General features: G+C 39.4%; 2 protein-coding genes across 8 annotated transcripts in view; one reads left to right on the forward strand and one right to left on the reverse strand.

Moving 5' to 3' along the window:
* The window catches only part of trim66 (tripartite motif containing 66), a 218,907-nt gene extending 202,795 nt beyond the window's left edge, over nt 1–16,112 (reverse strand). For 3 of the 4 annotated variants that reach the window (XM_072272544.1, XM_072272545.1, XM_072272546.1), the window contains exon 1: nt 15,258–15,691. In XM_072272544.1, the coding sequence (XP_072128645.1) occupies nt 15,258–15,498 (241 nt within the window). In that variant the 5' untranslated portion in view covers nt 15,499–15,691. Of the gene's footprint in view, nt 1–15,257; nt 15,692–16,024 lie in introns of those variants that run through there. The other variant, XM_072272543.1, reaches the window with a different exon arrangement.
* The window catches only part of rpl27a (ribosomal protein L27a), a 462,905-nt gene that overhangs the window by 371,163 nt on the left and 73,473 nt on the right, over nt 1–18,269 (forward strand). The window lies entirely within an intron of this gene.

Consider the following 18,269-nt stretch of genomic DNA (forward strand, 5'->3'; position numbering starts at 1 on the left):
GGACTTCAGCATACAGTACGTGTTTTTTTGGTATCGGGTTGGGAGGGGGGGGTATGAAATCCGAAAAATTCTGAATTCCAAAATGCAACTAGCCCCAAGGATTTCGGATAAGGGATTGTGGACCTGTTTTATCTGTATAACACCAAAGCCCAGCATTATCATTGGTGTCCAACAGTAAAATTTGTTAAGGCTGGTTTCCCCATTTTCAACTTGTAGTCAGTCCATCTGCATTATAATTTAATTCATAAGGACATCAATAATTCTCTACTCATTTTTTGTACTTTTTTTAAATCACACCACATCACAAACTATTCACAATTGATTAAGGGTAATGAGGAAATCCAGGAAGATAAATAGTCTGTAGCACTAAAAATCTCTAAAAAGCTTACTGGATTTAACAATTTCAGTTGACAAGGGAGGAAAACATTGTTGTTTCATCTTAGCTTCTGCTTCTATGCATCTTTTCATCGTATTGTCCATGCAAAAACCAGGATCAAGGGTTTCGTTGAACCATTTAGGAAATAACCCAGAAATGTGGAAAATAGGCACATTACCTTGACATTTAACAATGGAGCGGAATAGTGGCCATAATTGGAGAAATGGAAACATCTAAGGTAAGTATGCTTGTTTACTTGTTGGACATAAAGAGAAAGTGCAAAAAGATATCTACCTAATGTAGAAGTCTTCATAAAAAAATAAGGTTTTTAAAAAACCATCTTCTAGTCTGACGGTTTCAATGTCATGTTCCTGTAAGTGGGATCATTCAATGGCACAAGTGTCCATACTTCAACTATAGAGAGATCCACATCAAGGGATTCCTCTATTACAGGGATTGCCAAACTTTTTATATGCCATAGACCCCTACCATTAACTGAGGGATCTATAGACCACAAATTGGAGTTTACCTTCAATATCTGGGCTGGAATCTTTCAGTTTTGTTATGGTGTTATTAATCATTTCCGCAAGTGATTCTTTGCCTTTCTCTGCAAAATGGTTAGAGTGAATGTTTAAGTGGACAGGAACAATCACTTTACCAGAGGCAAGATTTAAGGGTTCAAGCAAATTAGTTCACATGTAACCAAGAGGCAAAGGCCATTTAGTGATATTTAAATTGGAATAATCATTGCTCACAGATCCCCCTTAATCTAATATTCTCCTAGTTATTAAGTTTTAGAGGTGTCCAAGACATCAGACAATTAACGTAGAAATGCAACCTTGTCTATAAAAAAGCAAACGGTAAATAAGGCAAAGTGAACAGTATAATTACAAGTACAAATATTAAAAACAAAATACAACAAAAACAACATTTCTTCCTGAAGTTTTACTCTTGAAAGCAACAATACATTCTGGATGTATTATCCCTGGGCAATATATCGGAGATCCCTCTCAAGTGAACAGGATTTTTTTTTTGTTGCTTTTCAGATCTAAACACGCATGTTATCTTTTCAAAATATCTCACCCACCTTCTTGTCGGGATGTAGGCTTTCATGGTGGAAACATGTACCAATCTAACACAAGGACTCCAAACATTCTGGGGAAATAAATCCTGGGGCACGTTTGATGCTATCTATGGAGAAATTTTACTTGCAGCCTTGTTTCCCAGTCTCGATTACTACAGTGCTATCATTGATAACCTGGGCAATGAGATAAGGTGGTTTCCATCCAAGACAGAATTTAGGGCCAGAATTATGTTTATGAAATTTCTTTTTTGGACCCAGTCCCCTTGTTATTTCCAAATGTCTTGTCAAGTGTTTTTGCTTTTTCTTGAATTCCCATAAACTCTCTCAATTCCTTGAGCAGAATTATATCTGTTATAGGCCATGGTTGGCCTGAGTTAGCGATCAGAAGTGTATTTAGGTGGACAATGTACATTAAATAAAGTGTAACATTTTTGTGTACACCTACTTTCACAATTCATACTTTGTTTACGAACAGTTGCACTTCAGGAACAAGGGTAGCCTACTTTAGAGTAGACCAGGCCTCACATATCTATTGAATCCTTTGCTCCACCATGCCATTCGACTACAGCCAAAGTGGAGTGCTGCACTCCACTTGCATCTCTGTTTGTTCACACATGGCTTTCAAGTCTTAACCACCGAAGGAACCCTTGGTTGGCATGTACACAGGAGGGTGTGCTAGCATGTGGGAATATGGAGTTCAGAAATGCTGTGGTAGTTGCCGTCCCACTACAGGGAGCCATGGAGACTAACCATGTATATCCCGTACAAAGATCAATTATCACAAGAATATACGCATTAGGTTTCCAATAACGTGGTTGCCCTAGAATACAGAAACAGACCTATAAAATCAATTTTCCACACCTATATTAGTACAGTTGGTTTTGTCTGCCTTATAGGAAGAGGTCTTATGACTGCTTCTTTATTATAGACCAGATATTCTTTACTATTTGCAATGAATTGTTTACAATCACTCAACATGTAAAGCACTAAAATAACAAGGCTAACCTTACACGAGTGGCTTGTCCGCCATCATGACTGTGTCTGAATCACTGGTGGCCTTCATGAATCAATGCCTCCAACTTGTGGGCAGGAGGTATTTGCTTTTTCTTTTTAAAAAAAGGGTGGCACATCCAAACATCCAAACACTCGCTCTCAAAAAAATTGATTTCCGTGATACTGTATATAACTTGCGGGCATCAGGGAGCCACTATTCATATGCAGGAGACTCCCGGAACTTCCGGGAGAGGTCGGATGTCTGCCATCAGCTTCATATTTCTACCATGTGGAAAACCTTTTGAGTTGGGTTTAGTAGTATGGAGAAGAATTATTAAAACACCATTCTTGTTTTTTTTTTTATTTATTACTTAATTACTACCAAAACCCTGGCCTCCTTTACTGTAGTAAGGTCCATCCCAACATCTTGTCTTACTTGCTTATTACTTAGTTTATTACCATAGCTGTGTACAAGATCTGCAGTATGCCCTGGGATGTGTAACACCTGTACTAATAATCTGTCAATAATTATTCACCATCACAGACATCCCACCCTGCAAGAACTCATTTCAGGGAGGTAACACCATCAATTTACGGGAGACTTCCGGGAGAGGTGGGACGTCTGCAATAGAGTAGCTCCTTAGCAGCTAGCTTAAATAACATTAGCTATACTAATGAATGAATGACACCTGTTAAACTCACCTCAACATGCCTTTTACAGTCTTAACCCACCATGGGCAATAGAAAAGTCACTGTTGCAAACAGTGCAGCAAGCAACACTGTCATTATTTTTGACCCCTGGTAGGCAGGGGTACACTTAAGAGTAGTCTGGGGTGACGTACGTTTTATATTTTTTTTGGAACACTCTGCCATGGCTTGCTCTCTCTCTCATGCTCTCACTTGCTTGCTCACTCTCGCACTCTCTTGTTTTCTCTCGTTCTCTCGCGCTCTCTCTCGCTTGCTTCCTCTCTCGTGCTCTCACGCTTCCTCTCTCGCTTGCTTTCTCTCTCGTGCTCTTTCTCGTTTGCTTTCTCTCTCGCCCTCTCTCTCTTGCTCGCGCTCTCTCACACGCTCTCTCGTGGTCACTCTCGCTCGCTCTCAAAAAAATTGATTTCCGTGATATTGTATATAATTTGCAGGCATCAGGGAGCCACTATTCATACGCAGGAGACTCCCGGAACTTCCGGGAGAGGTGGGATGTCTGCCATCAGCTTCATATTTCTACCATGTGGAAAACCTTTTGAGTTGGGTTTAGTAGTATAGAGAAGAATTATTAAAACGCCATTCTTGTTTTTTTTTTATTTATTACTTAGTTACTACCAAAACCCTGGCCTCCTTTACTGTAGTAAGGTCCATCCCAACGTCTTACTTGCTTATTACTTAGTTTATTACCATAGCTGTGTACAAGACCTGCAGTATGCCCTGGGATGTGTAACACCTGTACTAATAATCTGTCAATAATTATTCATGAATATTTTTCCACATGGACAAATGTGCAGTTGACCAGATGGGAAGATCTCATTCTACCACGTTCCTAACATAATTAGTCAGTACACATCAAGGCAAGTTCTGTTTTAATTACAGTTGGCCCTCCATATCCGTGGATTCAACCAACTGCGGACCGGGATCGAAAAAAAACGGAAGTTCTCTCTCTCTCTCTCTCCTTATTCCCTAAACAATACAGTGTAACAACTATTTACATAGCATTTCCATTGTATAGGCTTCCCCCGCTATCCGAAAGTACAGCTTTTCTATGAAACCCTTCATAAGCTGAAATGGCGTAAAGCAAAGAAGCAATTACCATTAATTTATAAATTTATATGGGAAAAATTTTTGAGCATTCCCAGACCCAAAAAATAACCTACGAAGTAACACGTAAAGCCTAAAATAACACTAACATATAGTAAAAGCAGGAATGATATGATAAATACACAGCCTATATAAAGTACAAATAGTGTATGTACAGTGTAGTTTCACTTCCCAGAATCCGGAAGACGGCGAGCACACTGGAAGGTTCACGTATTTTTCTATCATACAATTCTTTGTAAGCACTCAAAACATCCCGCAAACCTACCTACCTGTCCTTTCAAAATTAAAGTCATACTTTTCTGTAATCATTGCAGCACTGTCAATCGTAGTGGAAATCTCACACTGTTCAAAGCTATGGCGGCTTGATGCTGAGTGTTTGTTTTGCTGACAGCAAAACAAATGCTGAATGCTATTTTCGCTTTTCACCACTCTCGCTGCTTGGGGTGCGCGGAAGAACTACGATGGTTGCGTCTGTACTGAACATGTACAGACTTTTTCTTGTCATTATTTCCCAAGCAATAGATTCTAACAACTATTTACATAACACTTATATTTTATTAGGTATTATAAGTAATGTAGAGATGATTTAAAGTATACGGGAAGATATGCGTAGGTTACAAGCAAATACTACACCATTTTATATACGGGATTTGAGCATCCACGGAGTTTGGTATCTGCGGGGGGTCCCGGAACCAAACCCCTGCTGATACAGAGAGCCAACTGTACTTGCTTTAGAGACAATTCTCGGGTTTTAGCCTTTGCAAATTACAGTGTATGATTCTCTAAAGGATGCGCTTGCAACTCGTGGCACAAATTCAGTTTCCGATAAAAAAAAATTTCTTTTTATAATCAAGAGCAGGGATTACAATTGAGTGAATACATCTCTAGTGGCATCTGTGCTTAGAGTGCAAGGTTAGCAAGACACTATGGAATGAATATTCATCATACCATTTACTGTGAATGCATGGGAAGAATCTCAGGTTTTGATAATAAATTTATACTTTGATAATAAATTTACTTTGAACTTTGATAGTGTGATAAACTGGATCAGCAACTTTGCATATGACAACAAAATTGGGGGTGTAGTGGACAGCGAGGAAGATTATATGAAGGTTGCAGTGGGATCTGGACCAGCTGGAAAAATGGCAGATGGAATTCAGTGCAGACAAATATGAGGTGTTGCAATTTGGGCGGACCTCCCAGGGTAGGTCTTACACAGTGAGCAATAGGGCATTGAAGAGTGCGGTAGAACAAAGGGATCTGGGAATACAGATCCATGATTCCTTGAAAGTGCCATCACAGGTCGATAGGACTGCAAAGAAAGCTTTTTGCACACTGATTTCATAAATCAATCTATTTAACACAGGAGTTGGGCTGTTATGTTAAAATTGTAAAAGACATTCATGAGTGTTGTGTGTAGTTTTAGTCAGTTACCTACAGGAAAGATGTAAATAAGATTTGAAGAAAGCAGAAAAAATTTACAAGGATGTTGTTGGGAGTTAAGGACCTGAGTTATAGGGAAAGGATGAATAGGTTAGGAGTTTAGTCCCTCAAATGTAGCAGAGTGAGGGGAGATTTGATAGGTATACAAAATTAAGAGGGATGTAGATTGGAAAAAGCCTGCTTACATCTACCCTGAGGTTGAGTGACACTACAACTAGTCTCGGGGTTAAGGGTGAAAGGTGAAATGTTTAAGAGGAATGAAAGTGAACTTCTTCACTCAGAGGGTTGTGGGAGTGTGGAACGAGTGCCAGCACAAGTGATGGATGCAGGTTTGATTTCAATATTTTAAAAAGTTTGGATAGATACATAGATAGGAGGGCTGTGGCCCAGGTGGATGCAAGTTGATAGAACTAGGTACAGACTAGATAGGTCGAAGAGCCTGTTTTTGTTTTGTAGTGTTCTATGACAAGGGTGGTATAAAAAGGGATGATAAAAGCTAATGAATAATAAACAGCAGAACTGCAGAAGGTATAAATGTTATGGGTTTCATTCCTTTCACGACAGCTAGAAAAGGGAAAAATGAATGTGAACCATGTGCAGGCAAAAGGGATTAGTGTAATTAGGCATTAGGAATTTAGTTCAGCACAACACTGTGGGCCAAAGGATCCGTACCATACAAGGTAGGAGTGGTTGATTATTTGTGATTGTTGAATTCAAATTGGAATCCAGCTTAGTTTGTTGTTCCCCAAGTTTGAATTCCGCTTCTTTAAAGTACAGGCACAGAGTCAGTGTGGGATGGGATGGGAAGAACCCGTGTGAATACAGTGGAGGTGCCTTTCAAATGTCTCTTAATCTGGTTTCATCAGTGTGGTAGGGGTAACACCAAGTGGTTATCTAAATCAGAAGTAGTTCTTAAAAAAGGGGAGGAAAATATCACTGTTCTGTGGAAGACACATCAAGGTTGCTGGTGAACGCAGCAGGCCAGGCAGCATCTCTAGGAAGAGGTACAGTCGACTTTTCAGGCCGAGACCCTTCGTCAGGACTAACTGAAGGAAGAGCTAGTAAGAGATTTGAAAGTGGGAGGGGGAGGGGGAGATCCAAAATGATAGGAGAAGACAGGAGGGGGAGGGACAGAGCCAAGAGCTGGACAGGTGATTGGCAAAAGGGATATGAGAGGATCATGGGACAGGAGGCCCAGGGAGAAGGAAAAGAGGGAGGAGGGGGAAAACCCAGAGGATGGGCAACGGGTATAGTGGCCTTCTATATAATGGCCTCCCGATGTGACCTTCTATATATTGGCGAGACCCGACGCAGACTGCGAGATCATGTTGCTGAACACCTATGCTCTGTCTGCCAGAGAAAGCAGGATCTCCCAGTGGCCACACATTTTAATTCCACATCCCATTCCCATTCTGATATGTCTATCCATGGCCTCCTCTACTGTAAAGATGAAGCCACACTCAGGTTGGAGGAACAACACCTTATATTCCGTCTGGGTAGCCTCCAACCTGATGGCATGAACATTGACTTCCCTAACTTCCGCTAATGCCCCACCTCCCTCTCGTAACCCATCCAGTATTTATTTATATACACACATTCTTTCTTTCTCTCTCTCTCTCTCTCTCTCTCTCTCTCTCTCTCTCTCCTTTTTCTCCCTCTGTCCCTCTGACTATACCCCTTGCCCATCCTCTGGGTTTTTCCCCTCCTCCCCCTTTTCCTTCTCCCTGGGCCTCCTGTCCCATGATCCTCTCATATCCCTTTTACCAATCACCTGTCCAGCTCTTGGCTCTGTCCCTCCCCCTCCTGTCTTCTCCTATCATTTTGGATCTCCCCCTCCCACTTTTAAATTCTCTTACTAGCTCTTTCTTCAGTTAGTCCTGACGAAGGGTCTCGGCCTGAAACGTCAACTGTACCTCTTCCTAGAGATGCTGCCCGGCCTGTTGCGTTCACCAGCAACTTTGATGTGTGTTGCTTGAATTTCCAGCATCTGCAGAATTCCTCCTGTTTACTGTTCTGTGGAAAGTGTGTAATCAGCCTACACAAAGGGAAAGGTAAAAAAAAACAGGTGTTGCATCTCCTATTCGTACATCAGGGACACATGGCAACCTGGGCAACTACTTTACAGAACACTTCTGTTCAATAAATAATTTGCCGCATTATTGTCCCACCGCTATCTGACCGCAGTTTTCTGCAGTGTTCCACTGAAGTTCAAGAAGCAGCAGTGCACTTCCAGACTTGGCACCTTACAGCCTTCAGGTTTCAACAAGGTACTTAATCCTTTCAAATAATCTGCCATTCCAGCCACGTATCTCGTGCTTTTAGCATTCAATCCCCCTCCCCCACCCCGCTAGCGTCTTCTCGGAAATATCAGATATTTTTGACTCCTATTTGCAAGAAATTTGGTTACCAATTAAGCTGCAAAATAACTGCATTTTCGTCACTTAATTTGCACCACACTGCTGATAGTACCCTTCTAAAGTTTGGAAACCAATTTTCATTCAGTAAACAGAAATTGCTTTTGAAGATATAATCATAATAAGCAGAAATATATACAATCAATTCTTATAAAGTAATTTCTTGTTTATTTTGTCACACTGGCTCAATATATTGGAACAAGGAGAAGGCTCAATGCATTTAAATAGAATGAGCAGTTTCAGGAAGTTTATTTTCTACCTAGAATTTAAATTGTATATTTTTCAAAAATATTCAATAAACATCCTTGTTTTGTCCTAGTTTTTGGATGCCTCCAGAAGCTACTTACTGCCATTCAAACTATTTGGCACTTTCAATGACCAAATCAGTCTCACAATGTGGTTTAATCAGATGTCAGTAAGTCAAGGAAAAAATGAGATGAGAATATAAATGTGTACTGAAATCACTGGTCTCTATTAGAACATTGTTTTCACTTTTGCAGACTTTAATCAACTACTCAGCAAATGAAATTTATCTTTATTTTATATTTTCATATAAAACAGAGTTCCTCAGAACAGCATCCTGGTCAGAATAATCTATAGCCGTTTCATTAATAAGCTTCTATCAACAAGTCAAAAAGGGAATAATTACTTATGACTGCTTTAATTCTAATCACAACTCTTTATATAAAAACTAGCTGACACCACCATACAACATGACCTGTATTATATAATATTCAGGTCTAAGCTGGTAAGTGGCAACTAATATTCACACCATACAATGACCAACACCAAGAAGACAACCTATTTATCATCTGAAAGGCACAATCATAAATGCAATGGCATACTTCCAACTTGCTTGATGGGTACAGGTCCAGTGACTTAAAGCTCATCCCATCCGAAACAGCCTGCTCAACATCCCAAACATTCATTCATTCCGCCAGCAATGGGGTCAAGGCAAAAGAATGAGGTGGTGAAATCAGCCATACAATGAGAAGAGGACATATTGGGAAGGAGAGTCACGACAGCGGCACTTGCAGCAACACTCTCCTTTGCGTCTGATAAAGGATGAGGGTGTAGGAAAAGGCAAAAATGTTAAAAAATATTAAGCCTCTTGAGAATTAACAACACTCCACATTATGCAATTTTAGTGATAAAGATTGTTGACAATTAGCATTTATTAGATTATTCAAAGAAATGAATTGAACAAGATGCAAGTACCTCTGGTGCAGTTTACTTCACTTTAGCATGGGTGTAGAACAACTCCACAAGAAACTGACTGGGATTTTGCAATCACAGCAGAGGAGTGGGATATCTAGAATGGCAAGTTTTAGATTTAACTATCCACAGATGCCTTCACAATGTTACAAAATTAAAGCTACTTCATTAAGATAATTATGTTGACAGCAAAATATGGTTCAATGCATCTAGCTATTTTGTAAAGTACTACCAAAGTTGATCAAACATAAGACCGTAAGACATAGGAGCAGAATTAGGCCATTCAGCCCAGTGAGCCTACTCCGCCATCCCATCATGGCTGATCCTGGATCCCACTCAACACCATACGCCTGCCTTCTCACCATATCCTCTGATGACTTGACCGATCAGAAGATGATCAATTTCCACCTTAAATATACCCAGACACTTGGCCTCAACTGCAGTCATCAGCAGATCATTCCACTGATTCACCACTTTCTGGCTAAAAAAATAATCCCCTCACCTGTTCCAAAAGGTTTGCTCCTTGATTTTGAAGCTGTGCCCTCTAGTTCTGGATACCTCCACAATAGGAAACATCCTCTCCACATCCACCCTACCTAGTCCTTTCAACATTCGGTAGGTTTCAATGATATCCCCAAGCATTCTTCTAAATTCCTGTGAGTACAGGCCCAAAGCTGCAAAACGCTCCTCATATGTTAACCCCTTCATACCCAGAATCATCCTCGAACATCCTCTGGACTCTCTTCAATGACAACACATCCTTTCTGAGTTATGGGGGCCAAAACTACTGACAATACTCCAAGCATAGCCTGACTTGTCTTACAAAGCCTCAGCATTATCTCCTTGCTTTTATATTCTATTCCCCTGGAAATAAATGCCAACATTGCATTTGCCTTCTTTACCATACACTCAACCTATAAATTAACCTTCTGGAAGTCTTGCACGAGGACTCCCAAGTCCCTCTGCACCTTTGATGTCTGAACCTTCTCCCCATTTAGATAATAGTCCACACTATTGTTCCTTTTACCAAAATGTATTATCATACATTTCCCAACACTGTATTCCATCTTGCACTTTTTGCCCATTCTTCCAATTTGTCCAAGTCCTCCTGCAATCGCATCACTTCCTCAGCATTACCTACCCCTCCATCTATCTTCATATCATCCACAAACTTTGCCATAAAGCCATCAATTCCATTATCCAAATCACTGACAAAATGTGAAAAGTAGCAGTTCCAGCTAAAGAACACCACTAGCCACCAGAAGCCAACCAGAAAAGGCCCTCTTTATTCCCACTCGCTGCCTCCTGCCTATCAGCCATTCCGCTATTATGCCAGTATCTTTCCTGTAACACTACAGGATTTTATCTTGTTAAGCAACCTCATGTGTGGCACCTTATCAAATGCCTTCTGAGAATTCAAGTAAATGACATCCACTGCCTCTCCTTTGTCCACCCTGCTTGTTATTTCCTCAAAGGATTCTAACAGATTTGTCAAGCAAGATTTCCCTTGAGAGAAACCATGCTGACATTGACTTATTTTATCATTAGTCTCCAAGTACCTCAAAACCTCATCCTTGCTGTGTACATAGATCTATTGATGCTTCTGAACACATCTTCAGTGTTGTTCCTGGAATCATTGGGTGTTTCGGGTCTTTCAACGTCATACAACCCCCTCCAGGTGACCCAGTCGGGGCTGATCAGACCCCAGCTTGTGTCCAGATGGTTAGCTACTTAATAATAGACTCCAAAACACTTAACACAACCACTAAGGTTAGGCTAGCAGGCCTATAATTTCCTTTCTTTTGCCTTCCTCCCTTCTTAAGTGCAGAGTGACATTTACAACCTTCCAGTCCGGGTCCATGCCAGAATCAAGTGATTCTTGAACAATCAAGACCAATGCATCCATCATCTCTTCAGCAACCTCTCTCAGGACTCAGGGATGTAGTCCACCTGGCCCAGGTGACTTATCCACCTTAAAACCTTTGAGTTTGCCTGAGTGCCTCTGTAATAGCAATGGCACTCACTCCCACTCCCTGACACTCACCGACCTCTGGCACACTGCTGGTGCCTTTCATAGTGAAGACAGATGCAAAGTACCCATTAAGTTCATCTGCCATTTCTTTGTCCCCCATTACTACCTTACCAGCATCATTTCCCAGTGGTCCAATATCAAATCTCACCTCCCTTTTATTCTTTATATAACTGATAAAACTTTTAGTATCCTGCTTTATATTACTGGCTAGTTTGCCCTCATATTTCCTCTTTTTCCTTCTTATAGCTTTTTTAGTTGTCTTTTGTTGGATTTTAAAAGCTTTCTAATCAACCAATTTTCCACTCACTTTTGCTACCTTATATGCCCATTCCTTGGCTTTTGTGCAGTCCTTAACTTCCTTTGTCAGTTATGGTTGCCTACCCCTGTCATTTGAGAGCTTCTTCCTCTGTGGACATATCTATCCTGTGCCTTGTGAACTATTCCCAGAAATTTCAGCCATCTCTGCTCTGCTGTCATCCCTGCCAGTATCTTCCTCCAATCCACCTGGGCAAGCTCCTCTCTCATGCCTCTGAAATTCCTTTTAATCTACTGCGATACTAATACATCTGACTTGTGCTTCTCCCTCTCAAATTGCAATATGAATTCCATCATTATGATCACTGTCTCCTTAGGGTTCCTTTACATTAAGCTCCCTTATAAGATCTGGGTTATTACACAACACACATGATTGCAGCAATTATTAGTAACTGCGATAATGCCCACAACCAGAACTCAAGTGACTAACACTGATAATATTAAATGCAATGCTTTCATTGAAGAGATGGTTACAAGTTCAGGAATAGATATAAAAATTGCAGATTCACAAAGACCCTGAGCAATATTGTAAGACACCTTAAGTACAGAATGTATTAGAACTTTCATTATTAGGACAAAGACTGTTTAATTTCCACTTAAGAAGCCCAAAGAAATTGACAAAAATCATTCTTGTTTAAATTCAAGTATCTATAAAAAATAACACAACAAAAATCCAGTATTGGCAAAGAGATTCACGTAACTAACCTTTGGGCTCTGTGACAATTTATACAACTTCACAAATTAAATCTGTGCAGTGACCAAATCTAATTGTAACTATATCCTAAATGAAGTGTCCGAATGATTTATAACGAAAAATAATATTAATCTGAAAAATGTGGTGTATTGGAGGACACAACCCCAACAACGTTCATTAAAATTGAACTGCCGTCATGGAGTTAGACAGGTGACTGATGATTAGATACAAGTTTTCAATTGCATTTCTGTTATGTTATAATAAGTATCCTGGTCTTTTTAAAAAAACTTCATAGAATCTCATTTCATAGGTTGCTTTCCTTTTCATATCTGAAAGTTCAAGCCTAATAGCTTAAACTTACCTCTTCATAAACATTTAACCTCAGCACAAAATTATACATACAAGTCCTTTATTACAAATTAAAATTACACACCCAAGTTAGCACTAAATTAATATCCAAATCACTTGAAAGAAGAAACTTTAATCAACTCCAAATGTGAAGGCAATACATTAAGGCTTTTTGTTTTAAAAACCTTCTGAAAAGCTATGCAAAACATCAGAGCTGGCAATTTTCCATTGGTCAATCCCAAGATTGCAAGTAAACAACTAGGCTCCTGTTTTCATAAATCACATTTTTACTTTTAAAGGAAGCTTCAAAGAAACCTCATGCTATCTACTATACACTTAAGAAATAGAAACATCACAGCCTGCACTGCAATTCAGTATCATTGTTTGATCTTTGATATCAGATCTATCTTCTTAACTAATCACCATAGTCCTCAAATCTCATAGTCTGAAGAACGGATACACGGCCACGAGGTAACTGAAATGTTCCCCTGCACATAACCTTTGTTGCCAAGCAGCTGGACATTAAAGAGGGTAGAAAAATGTTTACAAAACTAAAGATTTTCTTTGTTGTCCTGTAGCTCATTTTACCCTTCAATAAATTGACTCAAATACATGATTTTTCAATCTTCATTCTAAATATTCATAGTATGCATATTACAAAAAACATTTAAAGTGCCATGCAGTTTACAGGCCATTTGAAAACTTCCTGCTCAGAGCAATGGTTGGTCAGCGCAGAGAGGGAAAATTGCTGAAGATATTTCAGCCTTGAATGTTCATAATGATCCAGCATCTACAACTCTCGGGTTGGAGATGGTTCAGTTCCTCAAGTATCCCATTCAAAAAATAAAATCATTCAGTATCTGCCATGCTGTTTATTAGGAAGATTCATGCAAACAGCCAACACTTAGCAGTGACTTAAACAAAACATTTTAATACATCCAGATAAATCTATTATGTGAAACTTGTAAGTTCATACAAAATATCAATTATAATTCTAAATATACAGATATGATGTAGGAGAACGTGTTGGCTATTTGACCCCACAGGTCTGATCCATCATTTAACATGATTGGGGCTCATCAGATGTTAACGACAATTCCACACTCCTGTTTTATACCCACCCACCCCCACCAACTTGCTTAAGTATCTTTCCACCTGTCTTAAAAATATTCCAAGACAGTACTTTGAGGAAATAAGCTCCAAATATTCATGATGCTCAAAGGAATACAAATCATCTGATCTCCATTTCAAATGAGTAACCACCTTATTTTTTTTTAAAACAGCAATACTTTGCCCTAGATTGTTCACACATTTTTAAAAAACATTTTCTCCATATTCACCTTGTCAAGATCCCTTTGGATTTTGATTTTAAACATGTGTTTCAGTGATCTAACTCACTCATCTAATGCACAGATGCAGGCCTAGCCTGTCTAAGTCTGCCCTAGGCAACCCAGAATTCCGTGTATTAGTTTAATGCACCCATCCTGAAATCCTTTCAACATATTGGCATCCACCCTTAAATAATGGAGGCGCAGTTCAATTATAGCTCCATATAATAACCTGGTTAGTTTTCCTCATGATTTGCCATATCTGCATTCAAACTTTTTGAGTATCATGCACAACATCTACAAGTGCCCCTACATCTCACAGCTCTGGAATCTCTTGCCATTAGACAACAAGCTTCTTTATTTTTCCTGCCAAATGGACAAGTTCCATTTCCCTATATTATTCTCCGTTTATTACTCGATCTTTGCTCACTCAGTTAACCTACCTTGGTAAAAGGCATTCATTTCATTACATGACATATTAACAATGACGACCCCTTCCGCCAACCTTTTACTGCAAACTCACCTGTTTTGGAATGCAGGAATTCATTTTATTAAAATAAGGAGTTGCAGCACAAAACAAACTGTAGATTCCAATTAAGTTGGATACAAACACCGAACTTTTCTAGAAATGTTGAAGGACTATTCGCAGATCAAGCATCAACTTAAAAAGTCACGAACAAATATTGGGGAGGGGAGTGAAAGAGAATTTCCGATATATTTCGTGTCTTTAGATTGTCCTAGAGATGATTTTTTTTTTTTAAAAGTGAGGTTCTAGCCATCTATTCCAAATCTCATTTCAGGGACATAGAATCATAGAGAAAAAAATAATCGCTACCTAAAACTGACTATACCGTTACAGAAATTAGGGGATTTGTCCTTTCTCCAAAGGATATATACTCAGCAAGTGTGATCTCCGTGGCGACAAATATAATACAGGATCAGCAAAATTATTAGGTGCACCGCTACGGAATTACTGCATTTTGTCTACAAATAAATCCGACTGTCACTTAACAGAGTGCCTACTGTAAGCCTAGAAGGAAAAGTCAACCCTGTCTCTTTAAGTGCAGGTGTGTTGTGCTGAATTGTTTGCAAAATGGAAACGGAGACGTTCAAGTCTTCGGGGCCGAGCGGGCAGGTGTGGGCAAACGCTGTGTGTACGTCTCGGAGGAAATGTTAGAGTTAATAGCAATGTCTTTAACCCATTACCTTCCCCATTACAGTCCTCCGGGAAAGCTGCAGTTGTAGGACTGAGGCTGCGGCTCCCAGCCGGCACACAATCTTTGCAGAAGGAATGAAGACAAGGCAGCAATCTTGGCTCGCGATTTGTAAGATCCTTTTTACAAACCAAACAGGTCCTGAACAGATTAAGTTCGTCCTCCGCAGAGTTACTTTTGCATTCATTTTCGGCTCGGCTGTTGGCAATGTTGTCGGTAGCACTTTGGTCCATATTTCACCTTCTTCCAAAGCCAACGCTTGACCTCTTTCACCACTCCCTGCGCACAGTGCCGCTCTCAGTTGCAGGATCCCTGGATGGTGGTGATGCAAAGAGTTACTCTTCTAAATGACATCATTCCCCGCGAGAAAAGGAAAACAAGTCAGCCCGTGAGCAACGCGAAGTACGTGGTCTCGGGCTGCTCAAAGCTCAATCTATTACCAGATATTCAGGATCTCAGTGAAAAAATAGTCCTGTAAACGTCATGTCAGCTAATGGGACTGGTCGAAATGCAATGACGTACACGTCATAGGCAGATCAACTGCGACTCCGTAAATACCAATTAAATCACTCACAATAAAGGAACGGGCTTTAAAAGTCTGATGTAACATTTGATGTGACATGATTAACGAACAGAACGCCGCAAATAAAAAAAAGAAAATAAGCGTTTCTATTAAAAGACAGTTGCAGTTTGTTGAACGAAAAATTATTTTCTGCATTATGAAGACTGGAAAATAAAAGAATATTTTCTGCAGCCTACCGTTTACTGCGGTTGGTTAATTTGCTTGAGAGTTTTCGGGTTTTCTCCTGTGGGTAGCATGGACGCAGTCCGGATTATTTTATGCAGAGGAGGGGCTGGTAGAGACCAGAACCATGGAGAGAAGGACGCTGCCCTCTGGAATAGTCATACAAGCAACCGAGCTGGCCAAACCACAACCAAACACATTGCAGAGATTCAAGAAGGCAGTTCCATGTCACCTTGTCAAGAACAATTATGGATGGCCAATAAACGCTTGTTTTGACAGCAATGATCACGTACTACGAATGAATAAATATAGCTGGTCTAAAGCAATGGCTTTTAATCTGCGCATCCCTAATCTTTTCACTCTCTTGATATCTAGATAGTATCGTGGTGAACAAGTATTCTTTTAGACATTCAGTTCAAGTTTACAAAATGTTCGGACGGATTGAGATTTGTTCAAATGTGCTAGAATATAGATGATTCAAATAACAAGCATTCTTCATCCACTCACTGCTTGAGGACTAATTAATTCAACTTATTCTTTCAACACAAGATGAATTGATCAAAAAATGTAACACGAGTATTCCATTGTAATGACGGTACAATAGAATTGTTCTTTAATAACAATACCATTTCTGATGTACTTACAACTTATGCACTACATTACAGCACAATTCAATATTTGATTACTAAAATATTACTTGTCCAGAAAAGACTCTTTACAAAGTCAATTAGTTATAAATAATTGCATTGTGAGGCGCTTATTCACTATATACAATATATATAGTATATAAACAGAAGCTAGGCTTTGGAGTACTTCCCATTTCTGTTACCTTGAAGATGTACTAGGAGTCAAAGTCAAAGTTACCAAATTCGCCTCCTGTGGCAAATGGAATCATCCCATTGAAACCTACCAGATGTTGAAAAGGACTAGATAAGGTGGATGTTTCCTGTGCTGGGGGTATCTAGAACCACAGGGCACAGCCTGAAAACTGAGGGGCAACCTCTGTGAACAGTGGTAAGGAGGATTTTTTTTTAGCCAGAGAGTGGTGGATCTGTGGAATGTTCTGCCACCGACTGCAGTGGAAGCCAAGTCTGTGGGTATATTTAGGGCAAAAGTTGATGGTTTCCTGGTCAGTCAGGGCATCGAAAGATACGGTGAGAAGGCAGGTGTATGGGGTTGAGTGGAATCCAGAATCAGAGCACACTTGATGGGCTGAATGGCCTAATTCTGCTCCGATGTCTTATGGAGCTTTTCATGCTTCTTTGGTGCAATCAGTAAATATTTTTATCAGAAGACTAAAATTGATCTGATTTTCAAATTGTTTATAAAGTGAATTAAACTTTCCACTTGCGGACAAGATCAGAAATGAGAACCAGAATATAACATAGTCACCAATACAAGTGGCAATAAGGAAATTTACCCAAACAGTGCTTAGAACATATGATTTACTAACAAAGACAGTAGCATATGTCACATACATATATGAGGAATATAGACTATGTTATAGAAAAAAAAGTGTTGGTTTGAATGACCTTTTCCTTTGCTGTAGCTAACTTGTAACTTTTGCCATCTTGGTATTTAATTTTGGGTAGATGTAGACAGCAAAGATTGGAAACGGCACCTGAATTTTGGAATTAATATAACAGTGAATTTTTGAACTGTTCGGCATCTTTATTCACTTCCATTCAAATGCTTTACTCTGAGTAATTTCTATAAATGTATTCAAATTTATGGCCTGAAAATTCATAAATAGATTTATTAATAATTGCTTTATCATTATCTGGTGTACAGTATACATTTTATAGAAAATAATTACATTTAAATATTTTTAAATAGACATGACATCTCCTGAAACTTTTGCAAATTGCCTCTCTCATCCCTACTGAAAAAGGAAACAATTTGTTATTATAGCTTCATCCACCAGTGCAATCGAGAATGATGTAAAATTTCCCAGATTTGTATTCATTTTCTGCCACCAGCTATTTAGATTAAAGATAAATAAAGTCAGGGGTAATGCATATGATTTGATTTATGGTCCTCAATCCTCAGCCTTGTTGGACAATGAAAAGGTCTATTAAAGCTGTGCAATCTCATATGCAGACTGGAAACTTTTTCAGATTTTCTTTAATGGTTCTCTCAGATTTGGTAACCTCCCTTCCAAAATTCTGTGAGGGTCTAAAGCTAACAATTTCAGATCTCCTTGAAATAGGATCATAGAGTTGTACCCTTTAGAAATTGGCCTCTTGGACTATACTTGTA

Source organism: Mobula birostris, chromosome 11, assembly GCF_030028105.1.
Source record: "Mobula birostris isolate sMobBir1 chromosome 11, sMobBir1.hap1, whole genome shotgun sequence".
Taxonomy (NCBI): domain Eukaryota; kingdom Metazoa; phylum Chordata; class Chondrichthyes; order Myliobatiformes; family Myliobatidae; genus Mobula; species Mobula birostris.